This window comes from Penicillium samsonianum, assembly GCF_028829775.1.
Source record: "Penicillium samsonianum strain IBT 33392 chromosome Unknown utg000004l_segment0_segment0, whole genome shotgun sequence".
NCBI classification, from domain to species: domain Eukaryota; kingdom Fungi; phylum Ascomycota; class Eurotiomycetes; order Eurotiales; family Aspergillaceae; genus Penicillium; species Penicillium samsonianum.
Window position 1 is genome coordinate 1588615 of NW_026643262.1, and position 17994 is coordinate 1606608.

Consider the following 17994-nt stretch of genomic DNA (forward strand, 5'->3'; position numbering starts at 1 on the left):
TCGGCAGGTGTTAGATAATGATACCAATATGAAGCCTGTGATTTGTTATTCTAAATGCCTTCCCAGCAATATGAAGGACGAAACAGTACTGAAGTAGATGTCCTCTGTGTTGGAGTTATAGATGTTAAGCACAGCTCCAAAATGCTTCTTAGTAGAACTAAAAGTTTTTTTTTGTATTCTAATTTGCTATTATTTGGTACCGTACAATTCTGACATAGATAGACAATATAAAATCCAGAGCAAGAGTAATCTTCAACCTTCAAATTTTACTCAGCTCCCTTTCCACACTCACCAGTTCTCCCACACGGCATCAGGCAAAACCTTGCGCATGATAGCCCAGTGCTTGAGCGCACTGCGATCCTGGTACTTGTGCAATCTTCCGACCTCCTTCGCCACCAGAAGAGATCTGCCGTTCTTGGGCCAAGACGCAAACATGGCAGGGTCCAGTTCATGCTTGGGGACAAGATAGCTTTCACGAGACCTGCTGCGCAGGAAGTCCGCCGGGACAGGGTCACGGAATTGAATCGGTGTGTTGGAGCTCTTCTTGCAGAACAGAACCATGTTGGTGAAGTCGGTATCTTCGTCCTCTCCGGCGGGTTCTTCGCGGAAGATGCGGCAAGATGGGAAGACGGCCTTGATGGTGCGGACGACGAGACCGGTTGGGTAGAGGGTCAAGTCACCGGCATAGTTCTGGGTTTTATTCGTTAGTGTGTGGTTAAACGGGGGGCTTGTTTCTTGGTACGACTCACAATGGCAATGGCACCGTCTTCCTTGAGGAGAGAGTGGAGGCCTGTCAGGAACTCGTATGTGAAGAGTTCGGCGGGCTCGGCGCCTCCGGTGAATACATCATGGACGATGTAGTCATACTGAGGTGTGTTTGGGGCGGCCTCTGCCTTCTTGACGAATTTTACGGCGTCTTCAATAACGGGGATGTGGTTTGCCGGAAGGTTGAAATACTGAGTGGCGAACCTGTGCACCACAGGGTCGATTTCGACGATGGTAGTTTCAATACCATGTTTGATGAGTGCAGAGGGTGTTGTGCCAATCCCAAGACCACTGTTTTCTGTCAGTAAACTGGGCGATTGATGCTTTTTGTGGGATTCTTACATGACCAGCGCCTTGCTGTCTGCGTCAACGCGGGGAACGCCATGATCCGGCTCAACCAGACGGACAGCCTCGAGCATGGCAAAGATTGCGTAGATAGGATCTTCCACCTCAGGCCGGTAGCCTGGTGCCAGTCTGGTCCACTGTCCACCGAGCAGACTGTGATCGCAACGCATAACCCGGAATCCGTCATTCATATTTTCCAAAACAGAAATGTATCCAGTGTAAGCTTCCTGTCGTGCCAAAAGAGAATAACCCTCATGCTCAATTGCAGAATTGACACCACTGATTCCAGCGAAATGGACGTTTGAGGTCACTGAGAAAATTATAGAGGGAATGGCTAGGACTAGCCATTTCGAAGGGATGAGCGCAGCGTAAGCGGCTGCGAGGAGCATTTGCATACCAACTCTGGTGAAAAAAACCGAAGACCCAACAATCCATGAGAGAACATATTGGGCAATGTGATCACCAGCTGAGTAAAACATATATGTGCCTATCAAGGGCACATGCTCAACGATCACGTCGCCCTGCGATTCGAGTCTCAAAGCAGTCTGGATTTGCTTTCCAGCATAGGCGACGGTCAACAGCACCAGAGGATAGTAACCACAAAGTTCCGTGATCACTGGGCCTGTGGGATTGCCAATTTTAGAGCTTTGCTGCTTGATAAAGTACTGGAGAGTCGGAACCCAGAAAGCCAACACAGGGAGCATGAAACCACCGAGACGGCCCAGGCGCTTGAGAATCTTATCTTTCAATAGCCATCCGACTCCGCCGGAGATGGCGACTCCAAAATTATGGAAGATATGCGCAGGGAAGGATCCATATGTTGGAGACAAAACCAGCTTCGAAAGGGGCGAGTAGAAAGCAAGCAGGATCAGCAAAACCACGCCGGTAATGAACCGGCGGGCATCAATGTGCCGCAACATGTCCTGGGGAGACATGATTTCCAGCTGATGCAGTTCTGGATATAAGGGGAATCAACCAAGATAGCGCATCTGCAAGCTTGTTAGCAATCTGAAACTGTGTCCTTGTCTCCTTTTCCCCCGTATTGCAATGGACATCCAATGAATAATAAAAAATGTACTTTGAATCAAATCCTCAACTTACACGTTCAAATAAGATACATATCAAAATAATCTTCAACGAGAAAAAAGTTAATGCGGAGATGATGGCACTTTTGCCGCCGAGCTCCGCGTTCCCAACTTCGTTTCTTCTCTCCACCTCCACACTCTGAAACACACCAAAGATGCCACATTTCCCTAAGGATTCCGGGTTTACGGTCAAAGATGCGTCCAGCACACAAAAAGCTGTCACAGTCAAAAACCGTCGCAAGCGGTATCTGGACTTACACCCAGAATACTTCTCGGCGGGGCTTGAGCTAGCCGGTCCGCCTGCTCTCTTCTCTCCCATTGCCAGTTGATTATTTTACACATTTTCTGGCCTGGTTTATTGCTGGTGCCAGCTGGCTTCGCATATAGAAGCAAACAAAAAAAAAACACAATGCTAATCCTGGTTGACTTCTCCGCAGATCCGTTACTATACGATCGCCTCATCCGCCGATTCCAAACAACGCAAGAAAGAGAGGCCGAGGGGCGGGCGAAGGGGTTCTCAGGTGTCCTGGAGACTGACCTCCTGCGGTCTGAAGCCAAGATGGATGCGATCTCACACCCGGATCCTAACGCTATGATGAGCTACACTCGCGGCCCAGATGGGGAAATCCTGGCCGAGGACCGTGATGAAATACCCCCAAATAAAGAGGAAGGCGAGCGGCTCTGGCGGTGGGAGATGGGATTGCGTTTCATGCAGGGCAATGACTCTGATTTCGATTACAAGACCGTTGATGAGAATGACGACTACGATGATCACACGGATGAGCAAGACCAGTATTTTGAGGATGAAGAGCCTGAATGGGTGGTTGACGGCACTCGCGGGGACGACGCTCGCCCAGATCTCCAGGGCGAAACAGGCATTCAGGATTTCTAGATTCAGAGAATCTTGGTGCACATGTTCCAGAAACGTTGGCTACAGCGAAGTTTCCTCACTGGCTACACGTTATCCTATAAACTATTGCTCGTGGTGGTCTATCTGACATCACTCGGCTACCTCTGAAATATCCCGCCCTCGGAAAGCCGCAAAATACGGACTTGACACTACGAGTCTCCTACCCCATCGACAGCTTCGTGTTCGCCGTTGGAATGTGGATGTGTCGGCACGATCCAAAGTGTCCGTAATGGCCGCTGGTTGGCACGAGTTGCTATCCTGAGAGACAGCAGGTGCCCACACTGGCACTATTGTTGAAAACTCTCCGTTGCTATGAGGACGTTCCTAGGTTCATCCTATTCAGCCACTGACTCTTGTCACTTCAGAGTGAAGACACCACTTGGATCTTCACCTGGCTTCCTTGTATGATACTACATTTATGGCAGTGCTCAAAACGAATAGTATCGATGTATCTACTCAGGCTCGTGATTTAGCCTTCCAATGATCATATGACAATTCTATCTAATGAGCAATGAGACTTGAATAAATCAGTATGTACAAACGTACCAGGCACTTATCCATTTAGAATCTGTGCAAAGTCAGGCCTCGGCCTTGTATGCTCGCTATTCATGCAGCGCTTTTGGCTAAAAGTGCAATGGCCTTCTCCCTAAGCTTAAACTTCTGGATCTTTCCACTCGCTGTCTTGGGGAAAGGCTCCAAGGGGCCCAAAAAGAAGACATGCTTCGGAACTAAGCAAATAAAACATTAGTTCGGTCCATAGGACAATTATTAGGATGATCGAAGACCAGCTGCAAACGATGTAAAACGATGCAGTAGTCTGGGTTATGACTTACCAAGATGATTGCTAAGCTTTTCACGCACCCATTGCTGAATATCCTCAGCAGTGACTGCATTTGAACCGTGGTCCCGAGGAACAACGAAAGCAGCCACTGCCTCGCCATATCTCACGTCGGGGACGCCAACGACAGACACATCTGCAACGCCATTGTTGGCCAGCAAGCAATTCTCGATCTCTAGGGGGTGTATATTCTCGCCACCGCGGATGATCAGATCTTTGATCCGTCCAGTGATAGTGATATATCCATCTGGTGACATGGAAGCTTCGTCTCCAGTCTAAAACCACAGGGTCAGATAAAAAAACTTTACTGGAAATAAAGAATGGAAGATTAGACTCACATGCATCCACACCTTGCCAGAGTCATCTGGAATCATCACCTCCGCGGTCTTTACTGGATCGCCCCAGTATTCCTTCATCAGCAGGTACCCGCTCACTGCCAACTCACCCCGTCTCTCTATAGGCAGAATATCTTTCTTGTCCACCGGGTGTACGATCTTTGCCTCGACATGTGGCATGAGCTTTCCGACAGAGTAGATCCGCTTATCAATGGGATCATCCGTCGTTGTCATAGCCGAGACGGGGCTTGTTTCCGTCATTCCGTAACAAATTGTCAATTCGGTTAGATTCAGTACCTTGTGCAGTTTTTTCATTATCTCAGAAGGTATACTGCTTCCAGCAGCGATGCCCGTGCGAAGATGCTGGAATCCTTCGCGGGAGATTTCTCCCGTCTCGATCATGCTCAGCTCCTCGAGGAACATCGTCGGTACACCATGCAGCGCGGTACATTTCTCTTCTTGAACAGCCTCTAACGCAGCACGAGCATTGAAAGATTCACTGGGGAAGACGATGGCCGAGCCGTGGGTTGCTGTCGCCATATAGCCTAATATACCGCCGAAGCAATGAAACAGCGGCGGTGGGCAACAGACAATGTCATTCGGCGTGAGAAGCATGCGATCGCCGATCTGAGAGCCGTTATTTAGGATGGAGCGGTGGGTGAGGCATGCTGCCTTGGGCATTGATGTGGTTCCTGACGTGAACTGGATATTCACAGTTTCATCTGGAGAGAGATTCTGAGGAGGAAGCGGGCGGCCGTCTGCAGTAAGCTGGGACATAATGGATGCATACGGCGTCAAGCTTCTATAGGATGATATATCCACGCGGCCTTCAGAGTTGTCGACCATAATGATATTCTTCAGAGAAGGGACCAATATGGACTCCAAGTTTGGCTTGTGGAGGTCTTCAACAAGGTCATCGAGTAACGGAACATTGCTGCGTGGTTTTTTCCGAGGCAGATTGGACTCTGTGCTGATTAAAAGATGACTGGCTTCCAGGTGGCCCAGGGCTGCAATCACTTGTGCAGTATTGAAAGACGGATTGAGCGGAACCTATCAGATTATTAGACACGATGTCGCATACCACAATGAGCGGGCCGACTTACCAGAACGGCACCAAGTTTGAATAACGCGTATGTTGCCTGGTCACGGATATTAGCCTTGTTGTCTTCTTCCTAAACATTTCCATTAATACCCAACGTACCACGGCGTATTCCATCGAGTTCCCAAGCATGACTCCAACCCGCTCCCCCTTCCCAATACCCAGTGATTCCAGCCCCCGAGCGAGAGCATTGCTTCTTGTGTCTAAGGAGGCATATGTTGCTCGATCATTCTGATGTCTTGAGACAACACTAGACAGTATAGTCAGCGTCTAGTCTCAATTGTACCTTGCGTCACGGTTCTCACGCTGTTCTGTCTCCGCATTCCGCGACAATCTTGGCGAAATGATCCCCAACTGTGGACTCAATCAAGGGCGGCTACATAGAAAGCAATATGGTCAGATAAATATTGCTTCACAACAATCGTGTTATTTCCAATTGTTCTTGGACAGAGAATGCTCACATCAGATGGCCCCCGCGCATAGCTCTGTGTCAGTAGTCCTCTCTTGACCAAGGATGCTTGCTGAAGGACTCTCTTTCCTCCAAACATGGACTTCCGACAGGATGTACGGCCTCTCAGGCCAAGCCCCGTGAGAATTCCGCTGTAGCTCATGTTTTTATTCCAATGCTAGCTTGACCAAGGTCTCATGACTCTACCTGAGGGCTGCAATTGACTGTATCGACCGAATAGGGCACTGCAATAGGTAGCAATTAAAGTAATTCAAAGGGGTTTGGAACCATTGAAGAGGGCAAGGGCGGAGTAGGTCCGCGGAAAGTATAGCTTTCCCCGCACGCCCAAAACTGCGGGGATGCCGAGGAACTACACCCTATCACGTTCCAAGGTTTATACCAGTGAACACTACGTGTTTCCTACAATAATATGCATTCAAATAAAATAAATCAATGGTCTATTCAATGCTTTGCTATCAAAATCAGTTCTCAACTCCAAAATGCACAACCTATCGGAGGATTAGCCTATTCCTAGTCAGTCCCAGAGCCATCGCAGTGTCCGCATAGACAGTCATAGTCTGCGGAGTTCCAGTACTTATCACCGTAGCTAACAGTGATCTCTTCAAAGGGCAGAATATCACGAATAGCTTCAACTGTGCACACAACTCGGTTTCCAATGGTGCGAGTCGTGAACTGCGTCGCGGGCCGGCACGAGTGGCCAATATAACGGGTCCAGTTACCAAACTGGTGGGGGCAAATTACACACAAAGCGCGAGCTGTACCGGCATCCGTAGTGGGTTTGTCGTCGGTTTGCGTCAGGGGATAGACCACCTCTACGGATTCGGGAAGGAGCTCACCCATGAATATATCGAGAATATCTCCGCGCTCGAATCTCGTCAGCGCTCGAACACCAGTACCCGTCTCGGGGTATTCTCTCAGCTCAACCAGTTCTCCTGCCCGAGATGTCAAGCGGCAATCACAAGAAACAGTGCTGCCGCATAGAGTGCAATCGCGCCCGACGTTGATCGGACTGCCATTCGGCTTGTGGCGAAGCGTCGGGTCCTGTTTCTGACCACGCCACTTCTTGGGGTCATAGATACTCTCGTTAATGTGTTGCTGTAACTTGCCGTTGTAGGTGGGCTCCTTCAACTTGCCGTCGAGTGTGATGACAGTGTGGTGAGGGTGGTCGACTTTCCACTCCATGTATTTCTCGATCTCGGGCTTCATATCTGGCAGGCCTAGGATGGGGTAGTCCTGGTAGGTCCAGATAATGTTACGCCACTTCAGGGTACGGCTGTGCGCATAAAGTTCAATACTCAAGAAGTTTTCCTGAATCTTCTGGAGGAAGAACCCCCAGGTTCTATCGTTGGCTTCTTTGATACCTCGTCGGAATGCTTCGGCATGGGAACAAATAGCAAACATCTTCCATCCGAGCCCAGTAACGAACTCTAAAAATCTGCTGTTAGGTGTGACGGGTTGGAACTCACCACGTTCCGCCTCGAAGGATTTCACGCAGGACATGTAGTAGCCGATTTCCCGCTCGACAAATCCTTCTGTGAAGACAAGCAAGTTGGAATATGTCTCTTGACAACCGTAAACTTTCTCTTTCGCAAGTCTCTCAAGGTTGCAGTAGGCGTTGATGTCATGGTACACGGCAAGGAGGATATCGGTAGCTTCCTTGTTTGCCGTCTGGTTCAGTGATGCTTCAGAGCCCCAGGGTGGGAAAAGCTTGTTGAGATCGACGGGAGAATGGGGAGCCTTGTTGGCAGTCTTCCTGTTGGTGGCTTTCTTGTTTGCAGTGTTGCGTCTCGGAGCCATTGTGGTAGCTATAGAATATAACAATTTATGAAGGCTTGTAAAGGTGAAAGTGAAGTGTTGGATGCTGGATGCTGGATGATGTGTTGTTTAGAATGTGTGTGGAATGATTATCTGGCGCGGAAGAGAGGGGTCTTTATATTCGCTCGCGTCGACTCGCATACAGCCCAAGCATTATGCACTGCTTTGTTTCAATCATAAATAGTATTGTAGTATAAAGACCCGGTGTAGGCCATTCAAACTCCTGAAAGAAAGATAATGAGTTCTCGAAATATTCATATATCCATTGTGGACGTGAACAGGTCCGACAGATGAGCCTTGGTAAACTCGAAACAGGCTAAGAACTGAAAGAAATGCCCGAGACTAGCCAAGCATGTATATTTTAGGCTCAAAGAAGTGAAGAACCGAGGCAGGGTGAGGACAAGGGGAAGCACAAAAGGAAGTACAAAGCGATGCAAATACGGAGTACAGGAATGACGCTTGGCGTCATGTGGTGGGGAAGCTCCGTTGCGACACTTTGTCTCTTTCTCTTTTCCAACTCTTCTGCTTTCATTTGCTTTGTTCTATTTGCTTTTTGTATCCCTGTCATGCTTGTACATTGATCTATTGATTTTTACTTTCAGCGCAGAACCAGACAACATGGCCTCCGAACCGACCGAGGAAGCTATCACCAGCTTCGTCAGCTTCACAAGCACGACACGCGAGCAAGCCATCGCCTTCTTGAAGGTACGAGACTGCCACTGGGTTGACAAAAATATCTCAGCTAATTTATTGCGTACAGGGAAACAACCTGGACTCCCAGAAAGCGATCAACGCGTACTTCGAAGATCCGACAGGGTCTCAGCTAAAGGTAAATTTGGCGACGCGCAGCAAATCCTAGCTATGATCTGACACCTCAAAGCCGATAACTAGTTACTGGAATGACAACAGAGGCTCTTGTAAGATCACCTCCCTTATGCGAACTCGGTTTAGGAATTAACATACCCCGCCCCAGCATGGGATTTTGCCCAACAAGACAATGCGCCACCAATGCCAGCAACAGCACCGCCCTCTCGTCCTCCTTCCCGAACAGATATACGCGACCCGGAACAAAATACTGGATATCAAGATTCTGTCGCGACCGCTCCGAAAGGTATCACAGTCTTGACATTTCAATTGCAAGAGCTATACTAATTTGCGGTTATTTGACCATATAGAAGGTTCCGGACAAGGTCTCAGTCTGGCGGAACGCGAAGAAAAGGAATTGCAGCAGGCGGTTGCTATGTCATTGAATTCGGACATAGGACAGCAGGAAACCGGAGTGACATTGAATAAACAGCCGCAATTCAACAAAGCAACCCGGGACCACTACGAAGAAGGTGCTTGGGCGATGACCCTATTCAACACATCCTCCGAAGAAGTCATGATTAGCCCAGACCCAGAAGACCGCAAAAGAGTGGAGGGCGAGCCTGCGTTCATCCGCCCCAACCCTGACGGCATTTACCTAGGAGGGCTCTTGACAATTCTTCATAGTATTCCCCTCGCACGAGAAGCGTTGCTCTTGCGGAACAAGCCGCTATTTGACTACGGTCATGAGCCGCAGTGGTGGAACGGGCAACCGATTAACCTGCCAAAGATTGTCACGGTGAATGATGGCAAGACCGGGGATAGCGACTGGGATGATATCATTCATGAGACCCAGCGACTGATGGCTTTTATGGACACCACGAAACGTGCTTTTGGCAGCAGCGACAGCTTGGCAAAGATCAAGAGCATGTCATCGTTATCGGCAGATTCGGAGGAGGTCGTCACCAGGTTTTTGGAAGCATGGCATGGTGCAGCCATTCAGGCAGATCCTGAAAATCCACTGGCAACCATATTCACGTCACATGCATACAAGAAAGAACCTTTCGACGAGTTTGCTGAGCCCGATACCAGGGAGCTCTTCGCTTTTGAGCCTCCTGTTGAGCAAGACAATGACCAAACGCTCTATGACGTTTTGGATTCGGCTTTATGGTCTGATAGACCGGGGAAGGAGCTTGACGACGCATGGCTTGAACACTTAGCAGAGGTGCTAGTCATTAGACTCGATGCTTTTCAAAAACCAAACCCTGTGGGTGTGGATATTCATTCTGTGTTCTATCCCGATCGGTATCTTAGCAGCTGCCGAGATTTTGCTCGTGAATTTCGTGCAAAACGACAGCAGATACAGGGAGATGTGTTGAGACTCGAGCAACTCATACATCGCTATACCATCCCACGGGACCCTGTGGGGGGCTCGACGATCACGGAACTCCTTGAACAAGCTGCCCAGGCGGTGCCAGTGGTTGCGCCAGAGCAAGTGAGCGAGTTCGATCAGTCCAGCTCCGGAGTGGCAGCTACAGCGACGATGCGAGTTGCAGAGGAATTGAGAGCAATTGCCACAAATATAGAAGCCAAGCTCAAAGGTAAAAACAGCCGTTACTACCATGCTCATATTGTTGGCTAATAATCCGAGCGCAGAACTGGAACTTAGAAAGCAGAGTGCCATGGACTCTCTCCGTGAGATATCAAAGACACTTACCGAGCCTCCCAAATCACCTTCCGAGCCCCCTGTCTACAAGTATACGCTACGAGGCGTATGCACTGAACCGCATGTGACTTACGTTTTATCGAATCCCAAAACGACTGCCCCAGGACATTTGATGGATGTGGACTCGGACACTGAAAACAGCAATGACTACCAGTGGTTGCGTATCAGCTTCTCAGCGGAAGATGGAAAGACCCGACAAGCCGAGAAACGAAAGGCCCAAGGCAACACTGCAGTCACACAGGATGGCGAGGTTGTTGGCTACACTATTCGGAAAGTTCAGGAGGTTGAAGTCCTCAAAGCCGCTCGGGAAGAGTGGAATTCTGTCTTACTCGTTTATGCGAGCGAGAATGCAGTGAATGCCCAAGTGGATCCTGCGCCGTCACAGCTTCAGGTAAAACGCAGTCTTTTTCATATTGTTTACGAGTTCCCGGCTAACGGAATACAGGGCTTCATGAGTAGAGACAACGAGGCCTTTGGGGGCGAATTCGAGAATACCCCTACCATAATCTTTAGTGACCAGGAAGATTCCTGGCCGGAGTTGAACAACGCGGAAACCCAGCACAAAGAACAGCAGCCTGAAATGATAGAGAAGGCCACACAGGTGAATGTCTTTGACTACGAGGTCTCCGGGTTCGACGACGAACCAAAGCCCAGCCAAGAGATGCAGGAGAAGGGTGGAGTGAGTCTCTTGGGTCACCGTGCCGCCACAACCAACTCTATGGCGCCCGCTGCCTCGCAAGTGGATTCAAGGTGGAACGATGCAGATGATGAGGAGATGACACGTCATCTTGAGCACGCGAAGTAGCATTGAATGAAGCATGCGGGGAAGCCTATGAATAATGAATGATGAATATGTAGATACTGTAGAGCAATGTCAAGATTCGGCCATATGCCAAATGATTGTAATGAACCCCTAAGTCCTAAGTATCGATCTAGTATGAAGAATTTCATACTACATAGTAGACAGATCCTTATATAACCCTCCCGAGGTCAAATGTACATATGTACAACCTTGGAATATTGTACACTTTTTGTACAGCTGATAAGCTTGTCCCCACATTTTGCCATGTTTGCACTGACCTCACCAAGCTCCTGACACTATTTTTCAGTCACCCCCCTCACAATTCCCCCAATTGATCTTTGATCCCCATAGACCATGGCCCTCGAAAGTGACGCAGTGGCCGGAGCCACCATCGAACTCCTCGAGGCGCGCCTACGCCGCCTCACTTACCTCCTCACCGGCGCCACAGACTGGACCGGCGTCCCTACCACCCCCGAAAAGCCCACATCTCTCGAAGAGACAGTCTCCCGCCGACTCGCACGGCTAGAATCAGAATTAGAACGGCTTAGCCGGGGTGTCCCAGCCGTACGGGACGTTCTACAACTCCGTATGTAACCAGTATCAATGTTATTTACACGCGCATTATCACCACAACACACCCCCTCATCTCTTACCCTCTCCCTATCTAAATCCAGATTCCTAATATCTGCATACTGGACTCTCAACTATCCACCTAAAACCATCCCATTCAATCTCATACTAACACAAACCAACCAGACGACCGCAACCCCGACCTCTTCAAAACAACACCACCCCACCAAATCCCCGAAGGCCTCACAACCCAAACCCTAGCCTCAATAGTCCTCTCCTATGCTACCGCTTTCCCTGAAACCGCCTCGCGGCTTACCTCACTAAATGACCTCCCCGTGCCAGACGCGCAGAGCTCCGCAGCACTAATCGACCTACAGCCACAGCTCGACCGGCTCGCGCAGACACAGAGCGAGCAGGCGGCTGAGATCTCGGAGCTGCGGGTGCGCACGGCGCGCGTGCTGCAGCGCTGGTATGATGTTGGGCTTGTTGGGAGTGGGGAGTGCTGGGCTGAGTGGGAGGGGAGACTGGAGGATGTTGAGAGGGAGGTTAGGAGGGGGGAGGTTGTTAGACAGGGAAGGGAGGAAGAAGTTTAGAGGGGAAGCTTCCCTAAATGCCTTGTTTCAGGTGGTATTCTGGAGAGGAGCTGGAGGGGTGTGATGCCTCTGGCTGTTGATATTGCTTTTTTGCTATGATACCTTTGATTTGGGCGTACGGTGTTTTTATCTTGAACAGCGCAGATGGGATACTCCCCAGTTTAACATACCTATGGAAGGATTCAATCAATCTACAACATACATGCGCATATGGATGTATGTTGGTATTTAACTTTACATCTGTGGATATGGGGGGAATATGATATCCAGCTCGGTCAAGTCAAGAATTGATACGTTTCAAGACGGAGCATGCAAAGGTATCCCCCAGGCCCCTCCTATATCAGGTGTCGCCATCTCGCACGTGAAAATTGTTTATGGTGTATTCCCCATTCCATCCCGACGGATTCCTTGGAAGGTGTGAAACCCAATTGGAATGCGCTAACCTACCCCAGATTCTTCACCCCGCAAACTGTGGTTGATGTGGAATCGGTATATTGACTACTAACTTGTTAGGGTTAGGATTGAGTTGCCTATGGATGATATCCACAGTTCGTGCTGTGTGTTAGCTAACATGAACAAGTCACCAACCCCGGAGTATATAACTAGTTAAGCAGAAATCATACATGTCCAAATGCAGTAAAATATGTATATATTCATAAAACCATAGCGCGGAAAACATGTCACCAATTTGGGGCTGTGGCGCAATTGGTAGCGCGTGGTAAGTTCAGAACAAATCTGAAGTCTATAAAACAACAACTAACAAATTTAATAGCGACTCCAGTTCGCAAGGTTATCTGGTCGAGACGGGTCAGCCTCATCTTCTTTTTTTTTCATCTTCATTTTATGTATTTTGATAATTTATCTTCACTTGTTATATCAATTGCTTATCTTTTACGGTTTTATATGGTTTTTATTTGTATTTTAGCGTTTTTTGTGGGAGAAAAGGCCAAGTACGTCGTTTACTCTCGCGATGCAAAATAGAGAGAAAATATTCACCAACTTGGGGCTGTGGCGCAATTGGTAGCGCGTGGTAAGTTCACCATGAACAATATCAGTCCTACGAAACAATACTAACGAATTCATTAGCGACTCCAGTTCGCAAGGTTATCTGGTCGAGACGGGTCAGCCTCATCTTCTTTTTTTATCTTTTTATAGACGAATATTCTTTGTTGTCTTCCAAGTCGCTTCCTTCTTCACTTATTTCTCTCCCTCAAAGTTTAGTTGATTTCTACACAATCTGTGCAAACTCTTTAGGTGGCAACAATCAAGGTTGTGCGTGACACTTTGTGTTGCCTTCGATTGATGCCTGAGGTGTCTAATCACAACGAAAGCCCTAGTTCCGCCGTAGTTGGTTAAATCACCATATCGTCCACTACTAGAGGTCGAATACACCCTTATTGCCATAATAGCCTAGTCACATAACAACTGGGCCATAGGACTCATACAGCTGCCTTGGCAGATCTGCGAGGGTCATTATATTGAGAAACGTAATCCCTGTAACCCGTAGAACCTCGCTCCTGCTCAGATACCTAGGAAAATATTCATGGTTTCAAGGTAGGAAGGTGCGACTTCAAGCAACAAAAGGAGGGCATCACAAGCGCCTCTTAAGATTGACTTCTGGGGTAAGAGTGCACTCTGTTTCCTGGACACACCTTTGAACCTCTCTCCCCCCTTTTCCCCTTCCCACTACACTCCCACTTGCCGCTGTGATCGTTATGAAACAGTATTAAGATGTCTCATTCTCCCATTTCTCCTTCTCTCTCTTTCATAGGGTCTGCTACTACAAGCCGTTTGGGGGCAGGTGGTGAGATCCTCGGAGCAGAATTGCCTTCCCTCGCAGGACCCCTTCATGTACGCCACCTGCGGGGGGACAGAGAGACTTTCCCTCCCCCTAAGAGGTCATCACCACCTCTTAGCGCTGCCCAGAAAGAGTCGCCTGGGATTACGCGTCCACGATCCAATAGTCATTCAGGTGCCTTTGTCCGAGCTAACGCTCCTCGGCAGCGACGACTATCAGAGACTTCATCCCGCCTAGCGCATATCACAGGTCAATGTGGTCTTCGCAGGGCCGTTACGAACATTGTTCTGGATCGTCTGGAGAAGGGTGGAGTGGATACCCAGAACATAGACCCCGTTTTGTTGAATCACTGCCTTCCGAATGATTCAAACAACATCTCTTGGGAGACAATCATACATACGCCGATTCAAGTTCCGGACCACATTTTGTCAAAAGCCCTCAACCTACGACTTGCGACAAACAGAGAGCTCCCCGAGAAAGAAGACCGAACAGTCATCTTATATGTGAGGTCCTTCCAATTGACCGTGAAACAGCTTTTGGATGTTATTGCGCAGTTCAATGATGCTGGGCTTGAGACCGCCACCACCGCAGCTTAGTCAGGCTGTATTGATTTCTTGAAGCCAGATGAAAGCGTGTATATCCGATACGTGGGGAGGACGGAAAGGTCTGCTCTTTTACGTCACAGACATGATCTCACTTTTCAGTCAATCAAAGTTGCATTCATATCAAAATTCCTCCAAGCTTTGGGGAGAACCCATCCATTGGTGGTTGATGCAGTGATGATATATGAGCTTCCAGGGGTATGTTTGCGACAATTTAGTGAGCAAAAAGAGCAAGCCCTCATTGCACTCCTCGATCTATCGTCTCTGGTGAACCAAAGAATCTGTGAAGCCCCTCAGTGGACATTCACACCAATTGAGTCTCACCGAAGAGCCTTTATCGACCTGGGAACCAATACCCATTCTTACCTGAGCTCCTTGGATTTCCAACTGATGGAAGATTGCGAGCCGATCTCAACCTGGGCAATGAAGATCCAGGAGTATACCAAATTGCACAAGCTTTCAGTTTGTCGTTCTGACAGACAGGTGTTAGAGTTCCCAGATGCGCTCCGTACGGCCATTTTTCGACAAGCCCGGCCCTCGCTCTTTCGTGGAAAATTTGTTTTGTTCTTGACTCTTGGCGCTGAGATGAGTCTCAAGGCATGGAGAAACACCGAAGGCTTCTACTCTGGAACAAGCAACTCGGCTACGCTAATCAAAAACTACTTGAAAAGGCTTTGGTGTTGGGAGAAAGGCGAGCCACTTTCTGACCAGCACTTGAACTTGTTGATCTCAGGGGGCACACTTCCTTTTATCAATCTTTCTCCGTGGTTGAAAGCCGAAGGAAAAGATCTCCAAGAGGCAGTAAGATTTGCAAAGATTTATACAATCTTGACCAAGCCCATGATAATTCTCACGCTGGGGGTCAAGCCTTCTTCAAGTGCGGCCTCTGGTTTCAATCACTCATTCGCCTACCCTGCATCCCAGAAGTTTGAGGCAAAGGTTGGGCAGCTAGAAGTGATTGACTGCGATGGAGTCTGTTTCATCCAAATTCCATGCTTTCACCCAGGTAAAGCAAAATTCTGTCGTAACCCTGAGACCTTTAGCAAGATATTTGATATGACGCTTTGGGTTCTTCTCTTCGCTATCAAGATTTGTCTCGATTCAGAAAAGACCTTTGAATCTCAACCGCGCGAAGCCTGGTGTCAACACATCAAGGTAACTGTCGAAGAAACTTTTGAGCGGAAGGGCTTCTACAGGTCATTCAAATTGTTGAAAGACAAGCTTCGCTCCGAAGGGCCGAGCCCCCCATCTAGTCTTGCTGTCCGAGGGCGAGCAGACTTGGGCATCGCGGCAAGATCAGTCACAGTACGTTAATTATCGAGCCTTATAATTCCCGACTTTAAATTGACATACTAAGATCTACTTAGGATCGATTCCTTTTCATTGGATTCGCGTTAGGCCCGCCACTGTCACTCCAACGAAGGCAGCAAGTTCGCACTTTATGGGATTCAAATATCCCAGAGCTGTATGAACACATCCCCCGTGAGAATAGGAATGCCTGGTGGGCGTGGGCTTGTTCGCTGGACGAAGGCACGTCGTTTTTCGCCGATGCCTCGGTGAGTACCGCCACAAAGCTCTTAAAGGCTGCGCAAGGACCGGATGTTTTCCTTCAGCGGCAGATCTCTAGGAAGTCGCAAGATTGTCTACGGAAATGTTCTCATTTATCTGTCTCGATCCGGCAACAGAAGGCTTCTGGGGTATTGGTGCCTTGGAATGGTCCTCTTTTGGGATTGCCAACACAAATGACGCCCCAAGAAGCCGTGAGCTTGTTTACCTCAAACCTATGCGATAATATGCGGCCATCGCAGGTGGCAGAAGCGCATAAATTAGCCCAAGGAAGAATTGTTCCCCAATATTTTCGCACTTGGAATGGGGGCGAAGTCTATGCTTGGAGAAATGGTGGCTTTGCCATCTATTGGAAAAATGGCCAGGGGCACGATATCACGTTCACCCTACGTCTGCCACTGTCAAATTTCGATCCTAGCCCTGCAGTGCGGAAATACATCTTTTTGTGAGTTGCAATATGCTCTAAATGACTTGACTGAAAAAAAGACTGATACATTTTTCAGCACGCCTCATGGAATCGACATACAAGACGAGACTGGAAATCCCTACCGGACCATGGAAGGAACTTTAGGATCGAAGAACCTAGCCACTTTTCCCGTATGCCGGCTAAACGACTGCCAGGACAATACGGCGATGGGACAGCAACTCATTGAACTATGGGAACAAGAGACAACATTATCTTGGAAGGCGACGATTGGTAACATAGCCTCTTCAATGAAAAATGGAAGCCCAATTGCCCAGAGCCATTTCGACGGACCGAGCTTAGGGCTGTTGCATTTGGGGTGGAAGAAATCAAGCCTGCTTGAACCCTACGACAGCCCCCCTCTTCCAGCAGACGCACTTTGGCTCCTCTGGATGTGCCTACGGGAATATTGGCCAGAAGGGGGTACCTTGTTCATTGGAGACCCTCTCAAATGGCCACATCGCACAGATAATTTTTGGAATAACTTTCGAGAGTATGTACTCCTTATCTTCATATAAATGGGGAAAACTTAGTGACACTAGCTGCAGGCTTTTAGCAAGTGGAAGATGTCGATATCACCCCCAATTCAACCCACTCAGTGCCTGGGCACACGATTTGGCACATTCAAGAAAAACCGCTCAATTGATACGCAATCTTGAAGTTATTTGTACTGTGTACTCACAGAAAAAGGTCCAATGCAGGGATTACGCACGGAAAAGAGCTGAAAACAAGGATGTGAAGATTGCGGGGACGGAATTAACTATCTCGGCGCCGCGTTTAGACATCTCTGATGTACAGGGCGCATAGAGACAAGCTCTCTAGGAGGTCTGAGATCACTACATCTTTACCTGCGGGCTGAAGTAAAAGAAAACTTCAGTTTAATAAGCGTCCTGAAAGGCCCCGTTCTTAAAGGTTCTAGACCGGAAATACACTCATCATGGATAAAGGTGGTTTGACTACAATTATCAAGCCTTGTACTTGGAAATTCTAGAGTGACTTTTCATGATAGCTTACATGTACCTAGCATGTACTAACTAACTAACTAGTTAACTAACTACCTGTATCAGACATCTATAAGTATGGTATATGGATTCGATAGTATAAATCATCCATACATCTGACAGAACGTGCTGCTTAGATGCGATCGAGGCTGGCTCGGTATGTACTTCTGTATTCGCATGTGCTTGTAGTTATCTGTCTCTCTTTTTTTTTCACAAGTAAATAAAATCAAAACGGTCCAGTGATACGGGCAATTTTCTTCTAGAAAAAGAAAAAAAGAAAAAAAAAAAAAAAAGAAGATGAGGCTGACCCGTCTCGACCAGATAACCTTGCGAACTGGAGTCGCTATTAAATTTGTTAGTTGTTGTTTTATAGACTTCAGATTTGTTCTGAACTTACCACGCGCTACC

General features: G+C 48.2%; 7 protein-coding genes across 7 annotated transcripts; 4 read left to right on the forward strand and 3 right to left on the reverse strand.

Moving 5' to 3' along the window:
- Nucleotides 1-288: 288 nt before the first annotated feature.
- N7471_007525 (spermidine synthase) lies at nucleotides 289-2045 on the reverse strand (the record flags this gene model as incomplete). The annotated part of the gene is made up of 3 exons (XM_057280244.1): nucleotides 289-690; nucleotides 750-1056; nucleotides 1108-2045. The coding sequence occupies 3 exons, from the start codon at nucleotides 2043-2045 to the stop codon at nucleotides 289-291; spliced, it is 1647 nt and encodes a 548-aa protein (XP_057134504.1).
- Nucleotides 2046-2350: 305 nt separating this feature from the next.
- Nucleotides 2351-3087, forward strand: N7471_007526 (uncharacterized protein; the record flags this gene model as incomplete). The annotated part of the gene is made up of 2 exons (XM_057280245.1): nucleotides 2351-2489; nucleotides 2633-3087. 2 exons carry the CDS (start codon nucleotides 2351-2353, stop codon nucleotides 3085-3087), a joined length of 594 nt encoding a protein of 197 aa, XP_057134505.1.
- Nucleotides 3088-3711: 624 nt separating this feature from the next.
- On the reverse strand, nucleotides 3712-5988 carry N7471_007527 (uncharacterized protein; the record flags this gene model as incomplete). The annotated part of the gene is made up of 7 exons (XM_057280246.1): nucleotides 3712-3833; nucleotides 3939-4218; nucleotides 4282-5328; nucleotides 5382-5417; nucleotides 5480-5627; nucleotides 5683-5753; nucleotides 5839-5988. The coding sequence occupies 7 exons, from the start codon at nucleotides 5986-5988 to the stop codon at nucleotides 3712-3714; spliced, it is 1854 nt and encodes a 617-aa protein (XP_057134506.1).
- A 368-nt stretch (nucleotides 5989-6356) lies between these two features.
- On the reverse strand, nucleotides 6357-7643 carry N7471_007528 (SET domain protein; the record flags this gene model as incomplete). The annotated part of the gene is made up of 1 exon (XM_057280247.1): nucleotides 6357-7643. The coding sequence occupies one exon, from the start codon at nucleotides 7641-7643 to the stop codon at nucleotides 6357-6359; it is 1287 nt and encodes a 428-aa protein (XP_057134507.1).
- Nucleotides 7644-8279: 636 nt separating this feature from the next.
- Nucleotides 8280-10996, forward strand: N7471_007529 (ubiquitin-associated-like domain-containing protein; the record flags this gene model as incomplete). The annotated part of the gene is made up of 7 exons (XM_057280248.1): nucleotides 8280-8366; nucleotides 8422-8490; nucleotides 8542-8578; nucleotides 8635-8772; nucleotides 8837-10066; nucleotides 10122-10582; nucleotides 10637-10996. 7 exons carry the CDS (start codon nucleotides 8280-8282, stop codon nucleotides 10994-10996), a joined length of 2382 nt encoding a protein of 793 aa, XP_057134508.1.
- A 351-nt stretch (nucleotides 10997-11347) lies between these two features.
- Nucleotides 11348-12156, forward strand: N7471_007530 (putative nuclear distribution protein RO10; the record flags this gene model as incomplete). Its single annotated transcript, XM_057280249.1, has 2 exons — nucleotides 11348-11579; nucleotides 11750-12156. 2 exons carry the CDS (start codon nucleotides 11348-11350, stop codon nucleotides 12154-12156), a joined length of 639 nt encoding a protein of 212 aa, XP_057134509.1.
- Nucleotides 12157-13887: 1731 nt separating this feature from the next.
- Nucleotides 13888-17244, forward strand: N7471_007531 (uncharacterized protein; the record flags this gene model as incomplete). The annotated part of the gene is made up of 5 exons (XM_057280250.1): nucleotides 13888-14549; nucleotides 14586-15861; nucleotides 15924-16567; nucleotides 16626-17078; nucleotides 17142-17244. The coding sequence occupies 5 exons, from the start codon at nucleotides 13888-13890 to the stop codon at nucleotides 17242-17244; spliced, it is 3138 nt and encodes a 1045-aa protein (XP_057134510.1).
- Between the last annotated feature and the right edge of the window lie 750 nt (nucleotides 17245-17994).